This window comes from Onychostruthus taczanowskii, unplaced genomic scaffold (genome assembly GCF_017590055.1).
Source record: "Onychostruthus taczanowskii isolate IOZ18803 unplaced genomic scaffold, ASM1759005v1 scaffold178, whole genome shotgun sequence".
Lineage (NCBI taxonomy): Eukaryota > Metazoa > Chordata > Aves > Passeriformes > Passeridae > Onychostruthus > Onychostruthus taczanowskii.
In genome coordinates this window covers 170,746-197,230 of record NW_024498995.1, presented here as the reverse complement: position 1 = coordinate 197,230, position 26,485 = coordinate 170,746, and the positions used below count along the sequence as shown (strand labels likewise).

Here is a 26,485-nt window from a genome sequence, read left to right as displayed (position 1 = left end):
AACACAATTTTTGCTGATCTGCTTTGGGCAAATTCCCCACATGTTTTGTTTTCAAAAGCCCTCACTCACAAAAAAGCTAAATAGTAGAATTCTAGCAAGAGAGTTCAGTGCATAGGTGAGTGAGGGATTTGTTCTGGACTTTGAATGTTTCAGAGCTCATGCAGATCTCAAACTTTTTAAAAAATTATTTATTTTTTTGTACAGTACTGAATGTCAAGAGACTGAGCTTCAAGGTTAGAAACCAAGAACAGGAATTCTGTTGGACAAAACCTTGTGCCTTTGGTTTTTGGTTTCCAGAACAGATGCTGTGCCTCTCCTAGAGCTGCTGAACCTTTAGGAATCAGTGTGTTTAGCATTAATGAGGGTTCCCATACATCCAACCCATTCAATTCTTGGGATTATTGGGAACAGGTGACTGACACTTTGCTCCTTGGGGAGATAATAAAAGGTGTATTTAGCAGCTCTCTTCTTTTTCTAGAAAGTTTCTCAGTCCCTCCAGATGTCACAGCAACTACCTCCACCCCGTCAGCGCGGCCGGCAGCCATCGACCTCCCTCCCTCTGGGATTGTGAAGGGGATGCACAAGGGATCCAACCGCTCCAGCCTCATGGACACTGCAGATGGTAGGGAACCCTCAGGCACCCAGGAGCTGCAGCAGGGTCCAAAGAGGGCTTTAATCACATCATTTGTTCTCCAGACTCTGGGTGATCTCAGAATTCACAGAAATGACCAGGTTGGGAGAGACCTTCAAATCACGGAGTCCAACCCAGCCCCAAGACCTCAGCTAAACCCTGGCAGCCAGTGCCACATCCAGGCTTTGTTAAACACACCCAGGGGTTGTGACTCCACCACCTCCCCGGGCAGGCCATTCCAGAGCTTTATCACTCTTTCTGTCAAAAACTTTTTCCTGATATCCAGCCTAAATTTCCCTTGCTGCAGCTTAAGGCTGTGTCCTCTCGTTCTGTCAGTGCTGCCTGGAGAAAGAGCCCCACCCCACCTGAGCACAGCCACCTTTCAGGGAGTCATAGAGAGTGATGAGGTCACCCCTGAGTCTCCTTTTCTCCAGGCTGAGCACCCCCAGCTCCCTCAGTTGTCCCTGAGTCGTTATCTCATTGAAGCTCTGCACAAAATCAGAATGGTTTTGGTGTTGGCGTTAAGATCTTACTGTGCTGCTGGTGTGGTGTTGGCATTTGGGGGCAGTTTCTTCATGGACTGGGTGGTCAGGCTTTGGAAGTGCCCAGGGAGGTGGTGGAGCCCCAGATCCCTGGAGGTGAGTGGGAAGGGCTGGATGTGGCACTCATTGCTCTGGTCTTTCCCTGCAGGTGTTCCTGTGAGCAGCAGAGTCTCCACAAAAATTCAGCAGTTGCTGAACACCTTGAAAAGACCTAAAAGACCACCCCTGAAAGAATTCTTTGTGGATGATTTTGAAGAAATTGTGGAAGGTAATAGCACAAATAATAGCTTTATGCACATTTGTTACAGTTGGATACTCTGGAAGCTGAGTTCTTTGTGCTGTTGTTCTCAAGGTTGACTCAGATTCACTGTTTGCAGCAGCCTCCATGAACAGTCTGACCCAAAACCAGTATTTGAAGTAATTCACTGTTCTGCTGAGCTTTGGGGGATCTCGTCAACACTAAACCTCTTAAAAAATATATTTAAATAGTTTTTTCAACCCCTTTCATTTGCTTAAGCTACTTTAATTAATTTCCCAAAGGGGATTGTCCTCACTGGTAATTTTATTCCAGCATTATTTTGTAAGGTTTTCTTTTCTGCAGTTCTGTGTTCCTCCCCTTACTGATGTGTTGAACACCTTTGAACAACATCCTGTGAGAAGCATCTGTTCATGATCTCTTGTTTTGTACAAGAATTCCCAGGAAATGGGATGGAATGGGTTGTTAAATGCTTTTCCTCGTTCCTTTAGGTTTATTTTCAGTTTATTTCAAGCTGAACTGTCGGGTGACAAATGGGCAAAGACAGAGAATATTATTTTACTTGGATTATATTAGAAATACCAACAGATACTGGAGATAACATTGCATTTTCTCAGTTCCCCAGCCTGACCCCAACCAGCCCAAGCCCGAGGGCCGCCAGATGACCCCGGTGAAGGGAGAGCCCCTGGGAGTGGTGTGCAACTGGCCTCCTGCCTTGGAAGCAGCTCTGCAGCGCTGGGGAACCACTCAGGCCAAGTGTCCCTGTCTGACAGCTCTGGATGTGACAGGAAAACCAGTTTATACCCTCACATATGGTGAGTTGAGCCTCCCCTGCCAGAGAGCAGCAGAGGGGAGAGCACAGGGCTCGTGGGTTCAGAGGGGTTGTGAAAACCTTCCTGGTCTTTGCCAGGGTTGTGGACAGAGCAGTGGAAGTGTAGGTGGTAAAAAAAGCCAAGGTGTGAGCTGTTCTGTCTGCTCTGTAAGTTCTGCAAGTCTCTGTTCTCTGTCTTCCAGGCAAACTGTGGAGCAGAAGTCTCAAGCTGGCCTACACCCTGCTGAATAAACTGGGGACCAAAAATGAACCTGTGTTAAAACCTGGAGACAGGGTAAGGACTTCAGGCCTCTCCTTCTCCCTCTGGAGTAAAACCAGGGGTTTTGGGTCTGGAACTTTCCACTGACACCACAGTGAGACTCTAACCCCAGGGACAAGGCTGCTTGGGACAGAAATTGGTGTGATTTTTTGGGGGTTTTGGCTCCTCTGTGAGCAGCTTCTTGGCTCTGGGTTTTGAAATACATCTGAAGAAGAGCTCGCAGCTCTGAGGGAATGCAGGGTTTGATCTCTGTGTCTTGGCTGTGTGCTCAGGTACATTCTGTGTGAGGAAGACTGTGAAATAACACCAAGTTTTCTGAGTTCTAGTCACTCTAGATGTAGATTCTGAAATGTTCTGACTTGTGGGTTGCAGGTAGCCCTTGTGTATCCCAACAACGACCCCGTGATGTTCATGGTGGCATTTTATGGCTGTCTCCTGGCTGAAGTGATCCCAGTGCCTATAGAGGTACCTCTTACCAGAAAGGTAACGTTGATGGAACTTGGAGGAGTGATGTGGGATGGAAACCAAGTCAGGCCATAGCCTCTGACAGCATTTCACAGCCTTCAGCTGCTGCATGAGCAGCTCTGTACCAACAAGGACTTTTGGGAGCTTGGATTGGCATTTACAAATGGAAAAACATATTGATCAGAGCTGTGTTGAGCAGCTGCAGATGGTCAATTCTCCTAAATGATGCAGTCTTCACTTCCTTATCACAAATAATTTATACAGAACAGATGAGAGTGTGGATCTGCCCCCTGGTTGATGGGAGGGGGCTCAGTCCAGCCTTGCTGAGCTCTGCCAGGCTCTGATTTTGTTGGACATAGAGGTGCTCGGTGTTCCTGAAGACATTGAGGCACTTTTTGTAAATTATTTGCCCAGCAAAGTGTTTTCTTCACCCTTACCAGAATTTTTGCCATATTATTGCTGTGTCAAGAGCTGTGTGAAACTATAGGATTTCATAAGAGTAACAAAAACAATAAGGTCATGGCAAACATTATGGCAGGAGAGGTGGCAGTGAGCTCAGGGAGCACTCAGGGACTCACAGAGCTTTGATTTCATTCTCTGCACTGTGACAGACTGCTATAGCAACCAAATGCAAAATTAAAACTTCTCCAGTATTTGCCCAATCAGTTTCTGAGTGAGCCTCCTCATTTTATCATTGTGCAACAGGAATTGGCTCCAGGGGATGGAGAGGTCTCGTTATCCCAGTGTAATTACATGTTTTGCTTTTTTTGCCTCTCAATCCCTCTTTGCAGCATCTGGGTTTCCATTAGTGCCAGGAGATGGGGTGAGCTCCATGCCTGGGTGCTGGGCAGGAGCTCTTGTTTCCCCTGGATTTCACATCCAGTGCATTTTAATCTTGCCAGTGCCATGTTTCATGGGGTCACAGCATGGTTTGAGTTGGAAGGGACCTTAGGGACCATCCAGTTCCATCCTTTGCCATGGGCAGGGACACCTTCCAGTAGCCCAAGTCCTTCCAGCTGTGATTCTGTGATCCTGTGTGGGAATGGGTTGTTTTCTTCTTTTCCTTGCCATTCCTTCCCCCAGTCCCCAAAGCATTATCAAACCTTGGATTTTGATGAGGGAAAGGTGACTTTTGTCATCTTTGAGCAGGAGTGACTTTTCCCCTCTTCCCTCAGGATGCTGGTGGGCAGCAGATTGGTTTCCTGCTGGGGAGCTGTGGCATTGCTCTGGCCCTCACCACTGAAGTGTGTCTGAAAGGGCTTCCAAAAACCCAGAATGGAGAAATCGTGCAGTTCAAAGGTGAGTTGATTACAGGTTGGCTTTTGATTCTACTTTTCCTGCAGCTGAACCATCTGAAAGGAGCTGTCAGGACTCTGAGAGCACTTGGGGGATAAAGGGGCAGTTCCTGATCTCATCAGCAAAATGTGCAGGATTTGTTTGTGGTGAGATTGACCATGTGTGTGACACAGCTGCTCTGCAGCTTGGGGGTCACAAGGAGCCACCTCCCAAGCCAGAGTTGTGCTCAGGTCCCTTCAGTAGCATTTGGCAGGTTCCAAGGCAGTTTTATTCACAAGCTTTATCTAGGAATGCTGCAGGGATCTTCCCTGAGGAGAGGAAGTACCTTTTTGCCCACTGAACCTCCTGATGAGAAATGAGATGAACCTTCTGGCTGGTAGCTGGGCTTGGCTTGGAATTTTGCTTGTGTAACTGAACTTGGACAAATGATGGAGTTTAGTGTATTCTTGCAGAATATAAATCCCTCAATAAATAAACTGATATTAATGTACCATTTAATTTTGGCTCCAGGTTGGCCCAGACTCAAATGGGTAGTGACAGATTCAAAATATCTCTCCAAATCTCCCAAGGACTGGCAGCCCAACATCTCAGCAGCAGGAACTGAGCCAGCATATATTGAGGTAAGTGCTGAATGGGGAATAGAAAGTACCTTCTGTGAGCTGAATTTAATGTTCTAATCACCAGAGAGAGAATAGTTTCACCTCAGTCCCTTAAACTTCCCACTTTCCTGCCACTGAAACGAGCCTTTCACTGTGGACATCCTGCTGTGAAGCTCATTTTAGGTTTGAATCCCTTCGTGGCCTTGAGCAGTGCTTGGAGTAAGTTGGAGAATTGTTTTTGTTCCAAAAAAGTGAGGGATGGAGACAGCTGAGCTCTGATAACACCATTTCTGCCAGTGCTTGAGCCAGCAGAGTTGGAATTCTCTGTCCTTGCAGTAATGCTGATTTTTGTTCCTATGCCAGAAGGCAGCATGTAGGGATTGTGTTGGTTTTCTCAGCTTTTATTGAGACAGGGCAATTGAGAGGTGTTCTAAAAGATTTTATTCTATTATCAGTCTTGATGAATAGTGAAACACAAGGGATGTAAAACTCAAAGCCATTCTATCAAAGCTGACTTATTTTCTGGTTACAATACCTTATAAATTACAATACTTTTTTCAGCTTATTAGCTTTTGCTACCCAATGCTGCTGTTACTTCTAACACCAATCACCTCTAGTTTTTCCTACCTGGTCCTGCCACAGTGCATCTTTCACAGTTCTAATTCTCTAAAATTATGTAAGCTTTCTATCAAATTTTTTAAATTCTTCGCAAATCCATTTCCCACAGGATTGCAGTGGTTTCAGTGGTGGTTCAGCCATCCTGACACACAGATTGGCTTTTCAGTGTGTTACAGGAGCAGGAAGAGATGTCCTGAGCAGCAGTGACAGTGAAATAAACACCAACACGTTCATTTTTTCTCCCATCTCCATGGAGATTTTCCTTGTGTGCCACCACAATAACCATTTCCTCGGGTCTGAGCTTTCATACAGAGAGAAAACTTCATTTTCACATGAATTCTGTGATTTAACTTCCTTAATTTCTCTCTTCCTTACCAGTACAAGACCAGCAAGGAGGGCAGTGTCATGGGTGTCACCGTGTCCCGTGTGGCCATGCTGGCTCACTGCCAAGCCTTGTCTCAGGCCTGCAACTACTCTGAGGGTAGGTGAGGGCACACAGCATCAAAGGTTGACAACATTAAGTGCTTGCCTCTCATATCTTCAACAGCTGTCTCTGAGTAACCAGTATTTGCTTCCAAAAATAAATAAAATTTGAAATTGCAGATTAATTCTCCCCCTGAAAGTGAAAATTAGCTGTGATGTTTTTCCATCCAAAATGGCATCATTTTCACTGCCGTGATGAAGAGGAATGAAAAGGGGGATTTATATAATTTCTATAAAGTTACTGAGTCTGTTCTGATGGACCAAAAGAGGAACAAATGAATGAAAAATGGAGCATTTTCCACCAAGCTGGAGTCCCTTCTCACTGCACTGATGGCCCACAGAAATGTCTTTCATTGCTGATAGTGTGTAAATACCAAAGTTTCTGGGGCTGGGGCTGTTCTGCTCCTGTGAGGTTTTTGGGGAACCCAGAAATGGAGGTTGGAAGGTGCTGGTGATATTCCAGAGGGTTTTGCTGTAGGTTATGGTTTATCCTGGTGTGCCTTGTAAATCAAGTTAATCCTTACATCCATGAGTGAAACTATTTATAGAGCTGTAGGTCACAGAGCTTTAAAATGCAAAGTTTGCCTTTAGAATCCATCACTGCTGGGAGTCAGGGCTTGAGTGATGTTCTCTGGCTCCCCTTCCCTTGTGCATAACGAGCTTCAGACCCTTCCTGTCCTGCTGATGGACACCTCAGGCTGCAGTGTGATTTCCACCTGGCAGCTGGATTTCCAAATGTGATTTCCTTGCAGCTTTCTGGACGTGTTCCTGCTCAGGAATGGACGTGCAGTTGTTATTTTGCATGACAGAGAGCTGTGATCAGTAACACGTGTAATCAAACAGGGCCCTGGGCTGCCCCTGGAGCAGCTCTGACAGATCAGGGATGTTCATCCTTGTGCACGTTCCAGCACAAATGATGGGCACAGCTGTGCTGGCACGTTGCACTTGACAGCTTCACCTTTCTTTTCCCAGGTGAAACGATAGTGAATGTGTTGGATTTTAAGAAGGATGCAGGGCTGTGGCATGGCATTCTAACGGTGAGTTGCTTCCAGAGCTCTCTGTAATGAGAGATTAATGATTAGGTGGGATATTAGGAAAAATTTCTTCCCTGTGAGGGTGGAGAGGGCCTGGCAAAGGGTGCCCAGAGAAGCTGAGATCCCTGGAAGTGTCCAAGGCCAGGTTGGGTGGGGCTTGAAGCAACCTGGGATAGTGGAAGGTGTCCCTGCTCATGTCATGGATGAGCTTTAAGGTCCCTCCCAACCCAACCCATTCCAGAATTCCACTGATTCCGATTTGAGTCCATGGCTGGAAACACTACTTGTTAAAAAAACCATTTCCCTCCCTGGCAAATCTCCAGTTCTCTGGGGGAACAACAGAATCATCCTGACTAAACTTCCGTGAGCTCATGATGGGGTGGATGTTGACGGGCACTGAGGGTGGCTCTTATTTCTAATAACTCAATGAAAGGTTTGGGATCCCTTTTCTAACAACCTTTTTCCTGTTTTTCAGAATGTAATGAACAAGCTGCACACTATCAGCGTGCCCTATTCTGTGATGAAAACCTGTCCTCTCTCATGGGTGCAGAGGGTTCACGCCCACAAAGGTAACTCGGGGGGATCCACAACTTCAGCTTGAAGTTCTCAGGATCCAAGAGTGAGGGGCATTAAAATCTCAAATGCCTTAAACCTACTTCAGGCATTTCCATGACAAATCTTGAGGGCCAGGAATTTCACTGATGTCTAAAGGTAGTTGATTTTTATTTTGCAGTGTTAGATATGATTTTATAGATCCTCAGGCAGGGCTTGAGTTCATGTCTGTAAGACTCAGTGGGAGATTTTTAAGCCCCCAGTCATGTGGATACTTGTAAAACTCCTTGCATTGGTGGCTTGCCAGAGGTTGGAACAGGAATGTGACAGCTTGGGAGGACAGGGGACTTTTCCATTTATTTCTGTGCACAAAGTCCTAATGCCATGTCAGTGGTGGGGAACACGATGGGGATCTTGTGACTTGGAGCCAGTTTCTTCCATGAAACCAAGGAAATGGTAGAGTGCAGCAGGAGCCCCTGGTCCCTGGCCTCCCTGAGGGCTTTCAGAGGATGATAATGATTATGTCCTTTGGAGGAGGAGCTGTGGTGATGACAGACCCTGGCTCAGGTGGTGGCAGTGCCACAGCAGATGCCATTGTGTGTTGGCTTTGCTGTTACTGCAGTCTCACTTATTTGAGGCTTCCTTGCTTAGGTGAGAATTCCCTCATTTGGAGGGGTCTCAGACCGTGTGAGTTCTATGAAAATAACCCTTGGGAAGCTTTGGTTTGTCCTGAGCTGGTGTTTTTGTGTCGGTTGCAGCAAAAGTTGCTCTGGTGAAGTGTCGAGACTTGCACTGGGCCATGATGGCCCACCGGGACCAAAGAGACGTGAGCCTGAGCTCCCTGCGGATGCTGATCGTCACCGACGGCGCCAACCCCTGTGAGTGTCCCCAGCCCTGCCCCAGCCCTCTCACTGCAGGTCACTGCAGCCCCTGGCAGCAGGATCAGCTGCCTGGAGCTCTCCTTTGGGGCAGAGCTCTGCCTCCTGCTGCTTGGGCACAGGATGAGGGTGTTTCAAGGTTTTTGTGTTGCCGTCTTTTGGGTTGTGGGAGATCCTGCAAAGCAGGAAAGGGGAGAGTTGGATAGGAGGTAGTGTTTGTAAAATCAGAGGTTTTATAACCTCTGATTTTATAAACACTGATGACTTTATAATTTTATAACCTCTGATAACTTTATAAAAAGTTCAGGCTGGAAAAGACCTTTAAGACCATCGAATCCAGCTCTTCACCTAGCACCATGTTCACCACTAAACCCTGTCCCCAAGTGCCACGTCCACACATCCTTTAAATCCCTCCAGGGACTGTGATTCCACTACTGCTCTGGACAGAATCCAATGTGTGAATGTCCAGTCTGGGCTTGTTCCAATGCCTGACCATCCTTGGAGTGAGGAGATCTTCCTTCATGTCCAACCTAAACCTCCCCAGCACAACTTGAGGCTGCTTCCTCCTGGAGTTTCCCAAATCCTCCTCCTGACCTTTCCTGTAGATGGGCATGAAATCAATATCTGTGAAGTCCTAGTGGCATCTTTTCTTTCTTCCTAGGGTCTGTTTCCTCCTGTGATGCCTTCCTGAGCTTGTTTCAGAGCCATGGGCTCAAACCAGAGGCGATTTGTCCCTGTGCCACCTCCCCCGAAGCGATGACCGTTGCAATCCGGAGGTAACAGACTGAGTCATCCAGCCTGGGCTTTCTTCACACGTGGGTTGGTCAGAGTTGATTTAAGCATGTAATAAACTCCTCTGACATTTACTCTGTGTGGTCAGGTACTCAGGTTGCTGAGCTTTAAACATCCCTCCTGAGATCCAGGTGATTTCTGAGGTGTGTGACAGCTCAGCGGTGCCTGAGCTGCTTTTTGCTCCTCCTGATTTGCACAGCCTGGGAGGTGTTCTGAGTCTGAGATGAGATTTGAGATCATTTGGACATTCTCATACTCTGTTTCTGTCCATTGCTGCCTTCTGTAAGAAACTGCCTGCAGTCATGTGGCCTGGGAGCTGGGGTTTGCCATGGGGTGAGATAAGGAGCTGGCAGAGGAGCTGCAGTGCCCAGGAACACAATTCCTTAGGGATTAAAAATTTGGGTGGGGATCCTTACTGCCATCACAGTCAGAAATGGTTATGCAAAGCAGAGACACTGAATGCACCTATTTCTGTTGCTGTGCCATTTCCATCTGAGAGATCTATCATCTCTAACACCAAGCCTGGGTGCCTGATGGAGAGTGTTTATTCATTTTGTGTCCTTCCCAGGCCTGGAGTCCCCGGGGCCCCTCTGCCAGGCAGAGCCATCCTGTCCATGAACGGGCTGAGTTTCGGTGTGATTCGAGTCAACACTGAAGATAAAAACTCTGCTCTCACTGTCCAGGATGTCGGGCACGTGATGCCAGGAGGTAAAAACAGGCAGCAGGCTGATGTGAGATGTTTTTGGGGATGTTTTAGGAGCAGAATGGGTCAGTGTTCTCTCCCGTATCAGCCTCGGTGTGGGAGAGGTGGGGCAGTGCCAAACTCGGTCGTTTCTGTCACGATTAAACGTGTCAGTTCTCACACAGGGCAAAATTTGGGAGCTGTTTTTAACAAAGCCTGATTTGTCCTAGGCATGATGTGTATAGTGAAACCAGATGGGCCACCCCAGCTCTGTAAAACAGACGAGATTGGTGAAATCTGTGTGAGCTCCAGAGCAGGAGGAATGATGTACTATGGGCTGGCAGGGGTGACAAAGAATACTTTCGAGGTATGTCTAGCAGAATTAATCTTTCCTGCCCCATTTTCTGTGTAAAACTGGTGTTGTACAACCCCTTGGGTTTGTAACTGAAGTGTTAAAGTTGTTTTTTATAAACGTGCACTGGAAATCTCCTTGCAGTTAGAGATACTCAGAATCCCCTCCATAAACATCTCCCACCCTGGCTGTACCGAGGGTTCCCTGCCCTTCTCCTCTTCCCTTCACTCACGTTAAGTGCAATTCTTGGGGTGGTTTTTCTCCACAATTTTGGGGTGGTTTGGGAAGGGTTTTCTCTCCCCAGGCCTCCAATGTGCTCCCTTGTGTTGCAGGTGATCCCTGTGAACTCCTCTGGCTCTCCAGTGGGGGAAGTGCCCTTCGTGCGCTCCGGCTTGCTGGGATTTGTTGGACCTGTACGTGAGGCAGCTCAGAGCCTGCACTGCTCTGGCCCTTCAGCATTTCAGAGAAAAGCTTTTGGGGAGGGAGGATGTGTGAGAAGAGCTCGCTGTGAGTTCCTCACTGTTGCCTTCTTGTCTTGCAGGGCAGTTTGGTGTTTGTGGTTGGGAAAATGGACGGGCTGCTGACCGTGAGCGGGAGAAGGCACAACGCCGATGACATCGTGGCCACTGGACTGGCTGTGGAGTCAATAAAAACAGTTTACAGAGGAAGGTCAGCACAAGAAACCCCATCCCCTGCTGCGTGTAATAAAGCAAAGCACAAGCTTTAGTACTTTCTTGGATTTCTCTTTGGTAGCTCAGTTAAAGTAAACGTATTTTTGATTTAGGTAGTAATTGCCCTGATCCTGCCCAACACAGATCTTTTTCCCACTGTCCAGCCTGGCTTTTCATCAAGTCTGTGCTTCAGGGAAAGCAATCAAGTAACAAGATAAGTCAGCCACATGGAGAAATTAATTCTCTGTCCCTGCAAAGTTGCAGTAGTTAGCTGCTGGCTGGTGCAGCAAGGAAGAGTTTCATTAATGTCCAAAGATATTAATTTTTTTTTTATTTAGCAGTTGTGGATGTAGTTTTCTGGATCTTCAGGCAGGGCTGGAGCTCATATCTCCAAGACTTACTGGGAGATTTTAAACCATCCTGTGGGTGCCTTTAAATCTTCTTTCATTTGGGCTTTGCCAGAAGTTGGAACAAGAATGTGACAGCAGGTTGGGAGAACAGGGGACTGTGCCATATGGAAATTCCATCAGAAAGTGGAATTAACCCCTTAAATACTCTCCAGTCTTCCATTTTGACTCAATGTTAATTGTCTGATGCTTTTTCTCTTGCTTTTGCCCCATGGTTGTTTTAACAAGTGTGAATTCTGTGAAGAAGTGCTGTCTTTAATCTCTCCTTGGCCTCCTGTTTCTGAGCAGTGAAACTGGAGTGTGGCTCTGCCCTTTTCCTTAGGATTGCTGTGTTCTCCGTGTCTGTGTTCTACGACGAGAGGATCGTGGTGGTGGCAGAGCAGAGGCCAGATGCATCTGAGGAGGACAGTTTCCAGTGGATGAGTCGGGTGCTGCAGGTACAGCCAGGGCAAATCCTGCAGCTTTTGGGGTGTGGGCAGAGCAGAGGGAGCACAGGGATGGAGAGAGCACAGGGATGGAGCTGCCACAAGCTTTGCATCCCTCTTGGCTCAAGGTGTTTGTGCAGGGTCACAAGCTGTGTCCAAGCTGTTCTGTTGTGTCCTGAGGGAGCTGGAGTGACTGGACAAGGGGAATGGATTCAAACTGAAAGAGGAGGAATTTAAGTTAAATTTTGGGAAGAAATTCCTTGACCAGTCTGGGATTCCATGAATCTCAGAGCAGAGGGTCTCTGGCAGTCTCCTCTCAGAACTGCAAAGCAGATCTGTGCTCAAGCTTTGGAGCTCTGCTTTTAGTCTGGATCATGTGGAGCTCAGAGTTTGGCTTTAAAGCCACCCTTTTCTTTGGAGGTGAATTTTCAGCAGGGACCAAGTGGGCAGGGAAAGGCCAGAACAGCTGAATGAGTGTGGTCCTAAAAGAATGAGTGGCAAGTACTTCCTTTGAGAGCTGCCTGCACTGCATGTGTGTCATTCCAGGAGTGACATTCAGGGAGTGAAGTGTGCAAGCTGGGGTGGAAAACCAGGGAAGTACCTGGTGCTCTGAATAATGGATCAGATGCCTGAATGCTGAGGCAGGCAGGAGGGAACAGAGTGTGATGGTTCAGAGAGACAGATGGATACAATCCCGAGATCAGAATCGTGTGATTCATCATCAACCGTGGATATTTTGGGATTTTGGTCATGAAAGATTTAAAAATGGATTTGGTGTCTATGAGATGGGCTGTAAAGGCAGGGATGTACCCAGCACTTCAGGCTCACTGCAGGACTCACTGGAGGCACAGAGGTCAAATGGGATCTCAGTGATTGAGTCACAAGCCCAGGGATTTGTCTTGCAGTGTCTCGGTGCATCAGCAGCAGCAGACTGTGTCCAGCAGTGCCAGGAATGCCAGTGACCATCTCTCCTTTCTCTAGGCAATTGACAGCATTCACCAAGTGGGTGTTTACTGCCTTGCTCTGGTGCCAGCCAACACATTGCCAAAAACTCCGCTGGGAGGGATCCACATCTCCCAAACCAAACAGCACTTTCTGGAGGGCTCTCTGCACCCCTGCAACATCCTCATGTGCCCACACACTTGTGTGACAAACTTGCCAAAGCCCAGGCAGAAACAGCCAGGTAACCTGAAGCCTTTTGTTTGGTGTTGTTGAACTGGGGCTCAGTGCTCAGCCCCAGGAACCCGGGTGATGTTCTGCTCCCTGTCCCACCTGCTGGGGACAGGGCCTGCCTTGTGCCCCGTGGCTGGGGTGTGTTCCAGGCCTCACTTTGCATGTGTTAGTCAGGAATTTTAATTCCCACCTTTGAACTCGCTGGGATTCTCCCTCCTGATGAATAGAGACCAGCAGTGCCTGCTGAGCTCCATCAGTGAGGCTCATTCCCAGGAGCAGTGGGATCCTCTGCAGGGACTCTCTGTGCCTTTGCTCTGCTCCTTTCCCAAGTGCTGCCTTCTCTCCCCAGGTGTGGGCCCTGCCTCTGTGATGGTGGGGAACCTGGTTGCTGGGAAGAGAATCGCTCAAGCCTCTGGGAGAGATCTGGGTCAAATAGAAGACAATGATTTAGTTAAAAAGGTAAATCAGTGTTTGTGACAACTGGAGAATGGGAAGGAGTTTTCCCTCCTGTGTGCAGAGCAGCAGTGGGAAGTACTGAAGGAGGAGCTAGTGTTGAATTCTTCCTGTCTCTTCCAGCACCAGTTCCTGACAGAAGTGTTGCAGTGGAGAGCTCAAGCAACTCCTGACCATCCACTCTTCCTTTTATTGAATGCCAAGGTACAGTCAGTGCTGAGTTGTTGGGTTTTAAGGTCCATGTGCTATCCAGTGCCAGTTGGAGAGTCTTTAAAATCTTTTGCCCTCTGCAGTGCCTCTCTTTAACCTCTGTATCAGATTTTGCCCATAGATTTGTAACTTAAAACTTGACTCTTTGACCCTCTAGGTCCCTGCAGCAAATGGCTCTCATGGTTTGACACTTAATTTTAAAACTGAGCGTGTTTGTAGGTCCCACTGGTTCCTGTATCAGTTAATGGTGTATCCCTTGGTGCCACCATCCTTATCAATGGTGTTGAGTATATTCTGGCAAGGTTCTGGTGCAAGAAGACCTGAACTGACTCTCTGGAAGGTAGAATTTTCTAGAGCAGATCTAACTCCATCTCTGTCCTTTGATACTGTAGTGGATGAGTGGCTCACTGGGCGCCAGCAGCCTTTAGGTAGAGATAACTCTTAGCTGTAGCCTCCTGCTAGCCAGCAAGCTTGGGTTTATCTCAGAGCAGCCAGTTTGTGTTGTGCCAGCCACTGTTTTAGAGCATTTTTGTCTCCTTTCAAGGGAACCACTGTGTGCACGGCCACCTGCCTTCAGCTGCACAAAAAGGCTGAGAGAATTGCATCAGTGCTGTGTGACAAAGGCCATCTCAATGCAGGAGACAATGTGGTGCTTCTTTATCCTCCTGGTGAGTGAGTCCCACTGGGGAAACACAGCCTGGGCTTGCTTTGGAATCTCACTGGGATCTGAGAAGGGCACTCAGTACTGGTGGGAGTTGCTCACTGGTGTGTCCTGACTGACTTTTGAGTCATTTGATGTTCTTTTCCTTTATGATGGAGATGCTTTCTTGTGTGGTTCCTTTACTTTCCCCATTCCCTGTCCCAAGCTTTCTCAGCTTCCCTGTGCTGCCCTTGGTGCTGGGCTGCTGATGTTGCCCAGCTGAGCTGTGGAAACCCCACGGGAGGAGTGGCAGTGCCCTGCTGTGCCCAGGGGTCCCTGCCCAGTGTCCCTCAGTGTCACTCAGCTGTGGTGTCCTTGCAGGCATCGAGCTCATCACGGCCTTCTACGGCTGCCTGTACTCGGGCTGTGTCCCTGTCACCGTGCGCCCGCCCCACGCCCAGAGCCTGGTGGCAACACTGCCCACAGTGAGGATGATCGTGGAGGTGAGTGACAGCCTGGGCTCCAGGGGTGACTCCTGTGTCACAGGGACTGTGGCTGGAGCAGGGCTGGGTTGCTCACAGGCTCCTGAGAGTCACACTGCCTGCTCCAGCCTCGTGCTCCAGGAGTGACACCGTTGACCGAGCTCATGGTGTCTGTGTGAGAGGGGTCGAGGCACACCTTGGAGCTGAGGGACAGTGTTCTCCTTCAGAAAATGGCAGAGAGAACCCCCTCCTCACACACGGAGTGCAGGTGCTGTCTGAGAACACCACCATGGTGTTGCCACCCAGAATTTCACCTTGACACTTCTTAATGCTGGGGAAGTCCAGACCCTGCAGTTAAGTCACTTCCCAAGCCCAGTAACCAGGAGACAGCACGGGGGAAGAAAGCTGGATCTTGCTGTGACACCTTCTCACCTGCTCTAGAGGTTCTGCCAGGGTCTGTGCAGGCTGGGCTGCACTGGGGGTTTAGTGAAGAGGAAGCAGAGCAGAGTGTGCAAAAGGCAGAGAAAGAAATTCAGGTTTGCTGAAAGAAAGTGGCTGTAGATGATAAAATAATCTCTGCACATCAGCTCTTGCAGTGGCAGTGCTGCTGGGACATGCTCTTGCCTCTGTTTCAGTGAGTGTTCATCTTTGCAGGTCAGCAAAGCTGCCTGCATCCTCACAACCCAGACCTTGATGAGGCTGCTCAAGTCCAGAGAGGCAGCTGGTGCTGTGGATGTGAAAACCTGGCCAACCATCATTGACACAGGTGAGCTCCCTGGCCAAGAGGCTCCTGGAAGTCCTGTGGAGGGGTGACTGCTGACTTCCAAAGGGGCTGTCTCCCATTTCATTGAGTGGCTCTTGAAAATCTGAATATGTACAAAATGTGCCCTTGTTCACTGAGAACTCTTCTGTATTGAGCTGTGCATGGGAAATGATTACAGTGATTTCTGCAGACAACTTTTAATCTGCTTAAGACAAGGACGAGTTGGTCTTTTCTCCCTTTTCCTGAGAATAAATAATTTTCTATGTGGGAGCTTTGGCAAGAGTTTTGCCATGCACTAGCCTGTCTCTTCTGGAAAGAGAATTAGTGGAAGGCTTTATCTTCCATCTCTGGTGTTTTGAAAGTCGTGTTCTCCTTTCAAATACCAGTCAAGTAACCAAAATTAACCCGTTTGTTTCTCTCTTGCACAGATGACTTGCCCAGGAAGAGGCTGGCCCAGATCTATAAGCCACCCACACCCGAAATGTTGGCATATCTAGATTTTAGTGTTTCCACAACAGGCATGCTCACAGGAGTAAAGGTATAGTAACGAGTTAGGAAATGGGCATTTGTGTCTTGTATTGCCTGACCCTCTGAGCCACTTCCCCTTGATCTCCACCTCCAACTTCCAGCTTAAACAAAGACCCTGATTTTCTTCTAACAAAGCTGTGGGCTTCAGTTCACTGAATTCTGCCAAGGAGGGAAACAGGTCTGCACAGTGGGGTCAGGAATTCTTCTGCTGCCTCCCCCTGGAGAGCTGCCTTGGGAGAGCAGCAGAGCTCTGAGCTCCACCAAGAGCAGAAGAGGAATGCAGTCAGAAAAAAAGAGGATAAGAAACTAAAAAGGAAAGCCTTAGACTGTTGTTAAGGCTCATGTGTGTTTGGAGTGGGAGTCACAGGATAGTCAGGGTTGGGAGGGACCTCTGGAGATCCCCCAGTCCAAGGCAGGGTCAAGCAGGTGACACGGGAACATGTCCAGGTGGGTTTGGAATGTCTCCACAACCACCCTGGGCAGCTGTTCCAGTGCTCTGCCACCTCCATGGAGAGTTCTTGCTCACGTTGAAGCGGAACTCAAACATCTGCGAGTTTAGCTGTTGGTGCCACTGTTGGTGTCAGGGTGCCTCTGCTGTGGAAGCTCAGGAACCAAACCGTGGCCTTGCCTGCACACCAGCTCTCCATGAACCTCCTTTGCTCTCACCCGGGGTGCCTGGGGGGTGGCCTGGGCTCAGCAGTGTCCCCTGTGTTGCAGATGTCCCACGCTGCAGTCAGTGGCCTGTGCAGGGCCATCAAGCTCCAGTGTGAGCTCTACTCCTCCCGGCAGATTGCCATTTGTCTGGACCCCTACTGCGGGCTGGGATTTGTGCTCTGGTGCCTTTGCAGGTAGGACTTTCTGGGCAGAGGGGCACATTAACTCTTGGCTGGTTGGAAATGGGAAATGGGTGTAATTACAGACGTGTTGACATTACGGAGTGACTTAATTTACACTAAGGGGGAAATTTATCTTGGAACTGACAACAACACGTTCCCTTTTGCTGTAGATTAGCAAGATGTTATCCCATCTTGATTATGTGTGTTTATGCTGCCAAATATTCCTGGCTTCAGAATGTTTCTCTTCCCTTTCTTCCTTGATTACATGTTGCAGTAAGGGAGGTTTTGTTCTCTGTGGGGTTGAGCCAGTTCTTTTCCTTCACTGTCAGTGTGTGTTTGTGTGTGGATAAATTGTTATTCTTGTACAGTAAGCTGTATTTTTAAAATGTTGCTGCTCCAGTTTGCCTCGGCTGCAGTCCCACAACCTGCCTTTGGACTAGCAGGAATGTTATGTGCAAATACAATAAATATGAATTTAAAGACAACTACAAGCTTCACTAAAATGTTTTCTCCCTTAATGTTCTTCACAGTGTGTATTCTGGACATCAGTCAATTTTAATTCCTCCTATGGAGCTGGAATCCAATCTTTTTCTCTGGTTATCTACTGTCAGCCAGTATAAAATAAGGGACACTTTCTGTTCCTATTCAGTCATGGAACTGTGTACAAAGGGACTTGGAAACCAAGTTGAAATGTTAAAGGTAAGAAACATTTCCTGAGTGTTACGTCACATAAATTAAGGAAGCTCTGGTAGTAAAGCAAAGTGATACGATTGTTAAATACAGATTTTCCTGTTGCACAAATCTCCAGGCCAGAGGTGCTCCAAAAGGAAATCTCCAAAAGCAAATCTCCCTGGGAGAGGAGAGGGCTGGGGAGGAGCAGGGGCTCTGGCAGTGCAGGGAGCACCTGTGAGGGAATGTCAGGGCAGCCCTGAGCAGGGAGGATCCCAGTGCTGCTCTGCAGCAGATTCCTTATGTAACAGTCTGCAGTGGAGCTCAGGCCAGCACATGATGGAAAGCACATGTCAGGAGAGCTGCTCAATGGAGGTGTGTTCTCCTTGGAGATGAGAGAAGGGAAAAAATAGCTCCATGCCGTGCCTGAGGTGGTTTTTTCCCTGGGATTTCCTGGATTGTTGCTCTGTGAGATCAAGGCTCAGCCTTGTTCTCTGGCTGGCACAGAGCTCTGCAGGTGCCTGGGCTGTGTCACCAGGTGAGCAGCACATGGGAGCTCCTGCCTGGTGCTGGTCAGAGCATTCACCATAGAAATAATAATGGATTCAGGTGCCAGTGTTGTTGAAGAGTCCATGCAATCCCAGTGGTTGGCTTTATTCTGCCTGGGTTTGGTTTCCATCTGTATAAGCAGTGACTCAGAGGTGTAATCTCAGCTGAGCAGCTGTGCTGAGAGCTGGGGCAGAGGAGGGAGCTCTGTCAGTCCATGTCTTGCTCTGGCTGCGTTTCCAGGCTCTGGTCAGACACAATTTATAATTACAAACAGAATCAGAAGGAGGGAGAGTAGCTCAAAACGCAAGAACCGAGTTTGTCCTGCATTTCCTGAGTAATGTCACGTGCTAAGAAGCAAACATAACTTACTGAGAGGAGCCAGATGAGCACCTGCAGCCCTTTGCCTGGTGTTTGTGTGCAGGCCCGAGGCATTAACCTGTCCTGTGTGCGGACCTGCGTGGTGGTGGCGGAGGAGCGGCCGCGCGTGTCCCTCACTCACTCCTTCTCCAAGCTCTTCAAGGACATCGGGCTGTCCTCCCGGGCCGTGAGCACCACCTTTGGCTCACGGGTCAACGTGGCCATCTGTTTACAGGTGAGGCTTCCCAGGGCTCCTCGTTGTCACTGGCACCAGGTTGCAGATTCCACGCTCCCCATCCGCGCGCGTTTCTGAAGCCCAACATCTGCCCTGTAGAGAACAGCTGGCACAAGATTTAAGCAGCTTTTCTCATTTTCAGCTGCCAAATCGTATCACAGATGCTCAAAACAAGTGAAACGTGAATCTGAGCTGTTTATTCCCTCATAAACAGTGCCTCCTTGCTCCAGGCTGGTGGCTGAAAGGGCTTGGAGTGTCTCCCCTCTCCCCAAGGCTCCTTCCCACACAGTGTTCCAGAAAGTCACCTTCTTACTGAAGGGTGCAGCTGCAAAGGTGGGGGAATATGAGTAGGAATTCTGCTGCAAGAAGCCCCTGGAAATGTTTCTAGGCTCAGGCAGAAGTTCTCCTGACTGCCCTAAATACATCAGTATTTTTTAAATATTAACTCCTCAGGGAACATCGGGGCCAGATCCCACCACGGTGTATGTAGACCTGAAATCCTTGAGACATGACAGGTACTGTAAGTTCACTTAAACCAATTTATTAACTGTATAAAACCCTGCAGTGGTGCTGAGTTTTCACACTGCTCCAGCTCTGTTTTTCCCCCTGACAATGTTTTTTTCTTGACATTCAGAGTCCGCCTGGTGGAACGAGGAGCTCCACAGAGCCTGCTGCTCTCTGAGTCTGGGAAGGTAATTCCATGTCTCCCTGCTTCCCACTGCCTTTGTAGCTGGGAAGGACAGTCCTGTGGCATGGGAGGGGGTGGCACTTGGTTACACTGTCCCTCTGGAATTTGATTATAAGGAATTACCTGTTGATTTAGGAGTGTATTTTGCTGGAGCTGTTGGGGGAATTGGTCTATTTTGCAGTAAATGAACCATATCAGAAGTGTGGGCTCTGGTATTCTTGAAATCAGGCTGTAGTTGGGATTTACTGTAGCTCTTACTCCCTCATAGCTTAACAGAAAGAGGTTTTCCTGTAGTTTTTTAGCTGAATTCTTCCAAATCAAGGTCAGAATATCTTACTTGTATGACCCTGGAGCCATGGAATGCCTCCATACCCTGACCTTGCCTTGCTGTACCTGTCCTGGCCTGTTTTATCCCTGTTTGTGCTGTCCATGGGTGCAATCCTGCCCTGATTGAACAGCCTGTGAGTTTTATTATGCTGAAGATAATCCAGCAAGAATTGTACATTTCCTTCTTGTGCTCTTTAGATTCTGCCTGGAGTCAAAGTGGTCATTGTCAATCCAGAGACAAAAGGGCCTCTGGGAGATTCTCACCTTGGGGAGGTAAGTGCAGGTTTTGCTCCTTGGGGACCTTTTCCTGCTGCTCCTTGGGCTTTTCTCTGCTGGGGGACAGTTTGGAGCTGTGATACAGGCCTTTGTAAGATGAATTATTGCTGGAGCGTTCAGAATTTGGGTGTTATTTCACTGTCAAGTTTAAAGATAACCCACTTGAAAAGAAGCTTGTTCCACCCTAAATCTCCCACCCTAAACTGGCTCCCAAATAACATCATTTACATTTGGCTTTCCTAGCTTTGATTACACACCAGTATATTGATCTGTGTTGATGGATTATTATCCAGTTTTGGACTTGACATGTTAAAAACCCACAATTTATTTACTCAGTGAATCCTCAGTTACAGTTACTGCAAGACTACATCTCAAGGTGCACTTTTAAGATTCCGCAGCTTATTTGGAAGTTCAAGCTGAATCTTTCAGATCCAAAAAACCACAGATAAAACCAGAACCTTCTTATTGCAGTTCCTTGAGACTACATCTCAAGGTGCACTTTTAAGATTCCGCAGCTTATTTGGAAGTTCAAGCTGAATCTTTCAGATCCAAAAAACCACAGATAAAACCAGAACCTTCTCATTGCAGTTCCTTTCCCCACTCCAGTGGGCAGATTCTCCCTGTGGGCAGCGTGGGGGTCTGACCCTTGTCCCCTCCCTGCACAGATCTGGGTGAACAGCCCCCACACAGCCAGCGGCTACTACACCATCTACGACAACGAGACCCTTCAGGCCGACCACTTCAACACCCGCCTGAGCTTCGGGGACGCGGCGCAGACGCTCTGGGCCCGCACCGGCTACCTGGGCTTCGTGCGGCGCACCGAGCTCACCGCGGCCAGCGGAGGTGGGTGGGCACGGCAGCCTGGGCATCCCGAGGGGGGCACGGCTGGCAGGGAAACCTGGGCATCCCGAGGAGGGCACAGCTGGCAGGGAAATCTGGGCATCCCGAGGAGGGCACAGCTGGCAGGGAAATCTGGGCATCCCGAGGAGGGCACAGCTGGCAGGGAAATCTGGGCATCCCGAGGAGGGCACAGCTGGCAGGGAAATCTGGGCATCCCGAGGAGGGCACAGCTGGCAGGGAAATCTGGGCATCCCGAGGAGGGCACAGCTGGCAGGGAAATCTGGGCATCCCGAGGAGGGCACAGCTGGCAGGGAAATCTGGGCATCCCGAGGAGGGCACAGCTGGCAGGGAAATCTGGGCATCCCGAGGAGGGCACAGCTGGCAGGGAAATCTGGGCATCCCGAGGAGGGCACAGCTGGCAGGGAAATCTGGGCATCCCGAGGAGGGCACAGCTGGCAGGGAAATCTGGGCATCCCGAGGAGGGCACAGCTGGCAGGGAAATCTGGGCATCCCGAGGAGGGCACAGCTGGCAGGGAAATCTGGGCATCCCGAGGAGGGCACAGCTGGCAGGGAAATCTGGGCATCCCGAGGAGGGCACAGCTGGCAGGGAAATCTGGGCATCCCGAGGAGGGCACAGCTGGCAGGGAAATCTGGGCATCCCGAGGAGGGCACAGCTGGCAGGGAAATCTGGGCATCCCGAGGAGGGCACAGCTGGCAGGGAAATCTGGGCATCCCGAGGAGGGCACAGCTGGCAGGGAAATCTGGGCATCCCGAGGAGGGCACAGCTGGCAGGGAAATCTGGGCATCCCGAGGAGGGCACAGCTGGCAGGGAAATCTGGGCATCCCGAGGAGGGCACAGCTGGCAGGGAAATCTGGGCATCCCGAGGAGGGCACAGCTGGCAGGGAAATCTGGGCATCCCGAGGAGGGCACAGCTGGCAGGGAAATCTGGGCATCCCGAGGAGGGCACAGCTGGCAGGGAAATCTGGGCATCCCGAGGAGGGCACAGCTGGCAGAGAAACCTGGGCATCCCAAGGAGGGCATGGCTGGCAGAGAAACCTGGGCATCCCGAGGAGGGCATGGCTGGTAGGGAAACCTGGGCATCCCGAGGAGGACACAGCTGGCAGGGGCAGCCTGGGCATTCTGAGGAGGGCACAGCTGGCCTTCCAGTGCCTGAAGGAGCTGCAGGAGAGATGGAGAGTGACCTTGAGTGCTAGGACAAGGGGCAGTGGCTTCCCACTGCCAGAGGGCAGGGTTAGAGAGGATTTTGGGAAGGAATTCCTCCCTGTAAGGGTGGTGAGGCCCTGGCACAGGGTACCCAGAGCAGCTGGGGCTGTCCCTGGATCCCTGGCAGTGCCCAAGGCCCGGTTGGTTGGGGCTTGGAGCAGCCTGGGCCAGTCCCAGGCTAGTCCCTGTCCCTAGCAGAGCATGGGACTGGATGGGCTTTAAGGTCCCTTCCAATGCAAACCATTCTGGGATTCTTTAGCTTATACAAGAGACAAGTTTTATTTACAGAATTCCATTCATTCCCCCTCCTCTCCTGTCTCCCCAGAGCGCCATGATGCCCTGTACGTTGTGGGAGCCCTGGATGAGACCCTGGAGCTGCGGGGGCTGCGGTACCACCCCATCGACATCGAGACCTCGGTGTCCCGAACCCACAGGAGCATTGCTGAATGGTAAAACAGTCCTGAGGAGTGCAGCCAGCCCAGCCCAGCTGAAATGCAGCAGTTTAGGCCAAGATGCAGGGTTTTATCTGAAAAAAAAAAAAAAAAAAGTAGGGAAATTCAGGTTTTTTTGTGCTGCCATCAGCAGGTCATACACCTGATTTCCCATCTGCAGATGGGAACAGACTCAGTGTTTTCTGACAAGCCTTAGTTCAACACAGAAATGATGATTTCCTTCTCTGGGGTGTAAAGAGCCGTTTCTGAGTCAGTGACAGCAGCGTTGGGTTCCTGTCTCATACAGGTAGTGCTGAGATAGGTCTGATTTTTGTCACATCAGGACCAAATCACGTTGCAGTTAGGTTGCAAATACAGCCCAAAGCAGGTGATACCCATCTAAGGATAAAGAACTGAAAACTTTGGATCTTTGTGGCAACAACTTGGTTTTGTGTTGTTTTTCCTCTGTCATTTCAGTGCTGTGTTCACCTGGACCAACCTGCTGGTGGTGGTGGTGGAGCTGTGTGGCTGTGAGCAGGAGGCTCTGGATTTGGTTCCTCTGGTTACCAACGTGGTCCTGGAGGAGCATTACTTGATAGTGGGTGTGGTGGTGGTGGTGGATCCTGGAGTCATCCCCATCAATTCCCGAGGAGAGAAACAACGGATGCACCTCCGGGACAGTTTCCTGGCGGATCAGCTGGACCCCATTTACGTGGCCTACAACATGTGATGGGAGCACAGAGTGATCAGGGTGGTTATGGAAGAAAAGCTGGTGAAAATTACTAATACTTGATCTAAAGTTTGAGGTTGCTGCCACATTCCCTCCCTCTTGTCCTGGGGGTTTCAGTCCTGGTGGGGTGAAGGAAATGGGAGAAGCAACAGCAAACATTTGTAACAGTTTACTGAACCATGAGCTTTAGAGAACTGCAAAGGGGGAAAGTGTGTGAGCTACGAAATCCCCAAGGCCTTTACAGTAGTGTTACTTTTTCACCCGTTGTACATATTTGTATTTTTATCTAATCCCGGGTTAGGATTCTATAAGGGGTGGGTTTATTTAGTTAAGATAATAAACTATTAAGAAAAGGGTCATCAGAGTTCTGCAGTTCCCTACTCCATGATCTCCTTTGCATCTGGAGCTGTTCATCCCACGGGATCACACAACTTATTGACAATTGTGCCATGACCAAATCAATAACTTACAGAATCAGAGTTGCTTATTCATATAGAGATTTCTGGAATTTAAAAAGAATTTTGCCTATATTTTAAATATGTAAATATTATTATACATAATTCACTTAGATAGAAAATTAACTTGGCTAGTGAGGACAGCTGAAGGTTGATGTTTTTAAGGACAGGTGACTTTTGTGGTCCTCAGCATCCTGGCATTGGCTTGGACACAATGTGAGATGCTCCCACCTTCCCCAGGTTTCTGATTTCATCTGTATCTTTATTCTGGCCACAAGTGTGTAGAACCCTTTGGTTTTAAGGCACATCTTTCTCCAGGAGGCTGAATTCAGCATGGAATTGGGGAGAAATGGCAGTGCAAGGAGGGAACTGAGGGACAGCCTCTGCCTCATCCTGTGGCACCAGGTGTGGAAAGGAAAAACCATTCCTCAGGTTGACACACAGGTGAATTCCCTGCTTGTGCCCTTCCTCTGGGATTCCTTCAGCTCCCTGCAGACAGGGCAGAACTACTGTGAACAGGCTTTAGTGGAAACTGGGGGCAAACAAAAATGCTTTCCTCAAAGCATTCCCCGAAAGAACAGGAGAATTCAAGGTTTAAGTTGGACACAATTTTTCTTTTACTGGAGGATCCAGTAGTTCTGGCAAACACATTTTTAAATAACGTTGTGAAAATTGCTATCCCAGCCTTCCACATCCTGTGTCAGCTCCAGCTTAGGGAATGGGAAGAAAGAGAAACCTGAAAGGAGCAGGTACAAGCTCTTCCTGCTGGGAAGCAGGGCTGGGAGAGAGCTGGTGGTTGAGCTTTGACTCAAAATTATGTCTTTTTTTTTTTTAATTCTTTGTATTCTAACAGCAATTACATTTCTCTGGGTGCTAATATATGATTTTGGAAGCTTTGGGAGCTGCTACCAGATCCTGCAACAGGGTTTTTTGAGTCAGGTGTGGTATACAGTGTAAATAAACTTTTCAAATGTTCCAGATTACCTCACGCGAAGTTTTTAGGCAGTTTTTAAAAGTTTTATGGTGTGGACTTGGAAGATCCTGTGGCAGTTACTGGAGCAGAGTCCAGTGGATCCACGAGCAAACCCCAGCTGTGTCCTTGAAAAGCTCTTGCTGCATCCTGGTGGCTCCTCACTGAAAACAGGAGCTTGAAAACTCACAAGTTTCAAGTGATATTTTTTGAAAAATACTTGGTGGGGAAATAGGAACTGGAAGTTTCGTGGCAGGTCTGGACTTACAAACACTTTGGGTTTCAGGGGCACATTTTGGAACCTTGTCTGTGTTTTCCACAGTATCAGCTAACACTGCAGAATATGCACAAAATCTTCAGTGTATTTAGTTTTAACAAATTGAACACAAAGTGGGGACAGTGGCAGGTCAAAGGTTAAAACAGTTGGTCCTGCAGCTTATTTTGGGTGTAAAGTGCATAAAGGTTGTTCTCCCCTTTCAGCCAGAAAATTCCTGTTATTCCATGTTCTTTGTCACCATTTTTGTGTTTCCTGCACAACCCAGGCCTGGCCAAGCAGCTTCACTCCAGTGTGACCTTTCCAGGGAAAACTGGTGGTCTTGAACCTTTTTCTTTACTCAAGGCTTTAGATAAATTATTTCAACAAACATTTTTTGTCCACTGAAGTAGATTTTAAGTCCAATTCCAGGATTGTCTTTTATTTTTATTCGTGATTTTTCACAAATAAAACAATGTGTGTATTAATTCCATCGAATGTGGCAGCTGAAATTCCTGAAATGGCATTTTTGATTGTGACTGGATTGATCTTTTTTTTTTTTTTAACCCTTATTTTTTGGTTTGGATAGGAACTGACAGCTTCCTGTGGTTTGAGGTTTTACCTTGCAGGTTTCCTGTGTGCTCCAAATCTTCCAGCACGTTCCATTTCTGTGTGCTGGAGAGCTGCAGGACGCTGCCCATGGGATGAGAGAACATTCCAGGGACGAGGAGAAGCTGCTCAGTTTGGCTTCCCTGAATTCCCTGAGTGCTTTGGGAGTTTTCTGTAAATCCATTTCCCGCAGTGCTGGAGAGGAGGAGGATGGAGCTGGGGCTCTAGAATCCCCAAAATTCCACCCCCAGCTCTGCTCAGGTCTTGCCACGAGCCTTCCACAGATCATTCCACTCCTCCCTCTGTAGCTGGGAGAAATCTTTCCGTATTTTTTGGGAACAAATCGAGATCCTTCACTCCAGACTTTGGCAGGTGGGCAGGGCTGGGTGCTTTTCCCAAAAAAACAGCCTCTCCCCCTGGTGTGACTGCAGCTGCTGGGGTTGCACAGGGCACATTATTCCCTTTTCTTGCCCCTCGGGTTCCATCTGAACTGCAGTGAAACTGAAAATCTGGGAATTCTTCCCGCTGGACTGAAGTATATTGTGTGTGTCTCACTGTTTCTGAATCTTCTCTGAGCAAACGCTGTGGGAACAGGACAGTTCTGTCCCGTTTTCTTAGAATTTGCACTTCATTTCTGGTTGAAATCAATTCAGCTGTGTCCTACTAACTGTCCTAAAATAAGGTTATAAAAACCAGATCAATTGCAGCCCTAGATGCTTTTTTTTTTTTTGCTTTTATTTCTGTCAACCTCTTTCCCATTGTCCAATCCAGACTCCGGCATTCTGTAATTATGTATAAAGGTTTTATTTATTTAAAATTAGATTAGTTACATTTTTAAATTTAACACCTGGCTGGACAGTGTCCCATTAACGCATTGATTGTGTTTCCTTTGTCTTGTGTTAATAAATATTGATGCCTGGTTGCTTGTTTAGTCCTTCCAGCGCTGTTTCCGTGAAGGAATTTTATTTTTAAGGAAGAAAACGTGGGTTAAAATTGATCCTGGGCAGAGGGA

At 48.5% G+C, this 26,485-nt stretch overlaps 1 protein-coding gene across 5 annotated transcripts in view; it reads left to right on the top strand.

Annotated features, from left to right (window-relative positions):
* DIP2B (disco interacting protein 2 homolog B) overlaps nt 1-26,392 on the top strand; it is a 62,787-nt gene extending 36,395 nt beyond the window's left edge. For 2 of the 5 annotated variants that reach the window (XM_041400300.1, XM_041400297.1), the window contains 33 exons: nt 479-622; nt 1,322-1,441; nt 2,047-2,244; nt 2,444-2,535; nt 2,893-3,003; nt 4,161-4,284; nt 4,792-4,901; nt 5,877-5,979; nt 6,954-7,018; nt 7,491-7,584; nt 8,326-8,445; nt 9,107-9,221; nt 9,806-9,945; nt 10,150-10,286; nt 10,604-10,684; nt 10,813-10,940; nt 11,672-11,786; nt 12,756-12,957; nt 13,297-13,406; nt 13,524-13,604; nt 14,155-14,278; nt 14,632-14,753; nt 15,387-15,498; nt 15,924-16,033; nt 16,741-16,871; nt 17,390-17,558; nt 18,499-18,669; nt 19,123-19,184; nt 19,304-19,361; nt 19,883-19,957; nt 20,626-20,803; nt 22,351-22,474; nt 22,934-26,392. In XM_041400300.1, coding sequence (XP_041256234.1) covers nt 479-622; nt 1,322-1,441; nt 2,047-2,244; nt 2,444-2,535; nt 2,893-3,003; nt 4,161-4,284; nt 4,792-4,901; nt 5,877-5,979; nt 6,954-7,018; nt 7,491-7,584; nt 8,326-8,445; nt 9,107-9,221; nt 9,806-9,945; nt 10,150-10,286; nt 10,604-10,684; nt 10,813-10,940; nt 11,672-11,786; nt 12,756-12,957; nt 13,297-13,406; nt 13,524-13,604; nt 14,155-14,278; nt 14,632-14,753; nt 15,387-15,498; nt 15,924-16,033; nt 16,741-16,871; nt 17,390-17,558; nt 18,499-18,669; nt 19,123-19,184; nt 19,304-19,361; nt 19,883-19,957; nt 20,626-20,803; nt 22,351-22,474; nt 22,934-23,186 — 4,079 coding nt within the window. In that variant the 3' untranslated portion in view covers nt 23,187-26,392. Of the gene's footprint in view, nt 1-478; nt 623-1,321; nt 1,442-2,046; nt 2,245-2,443; nt 2,536-2,892; nt 3,004-4,160; nt 4,285-4,791; nt 4,902-5,876; nt 5,980-6,953; nt 7,019-7,490; nt 7,585-8,325; nt 8,446-9,106; nt 9,222-9,805; nt 9,946-10,149; nt 10,287-10,603; nt 10,685-10,812; nt 10,941-11,637; nt 11,787-12,755; nt 12,958-13,296; nt 13,407-13,523; nt 13,605-14,154; nt 14,279-14,631; nt 14,754-15,386; nt 15,499-15,923; nt 16,034-16,740; nt 16,872-17,389; nt 17,559-18,498; nt 18,670-19,122; nt 19,185-19,303; nt 19,362-19,882; nt 19,958-20,625; nt 20,804-22,350; nt 22,475-22,933 lie in introns of those variants that run through there. The other 3 variants (XM_041400299.1, XR_005952350.1, XM_041400301.1) reach the window with 3 other exon arrangements.
* The last annotated feature ends 93 nt before the right edge of the window (nt 26,393-26,485 follow it).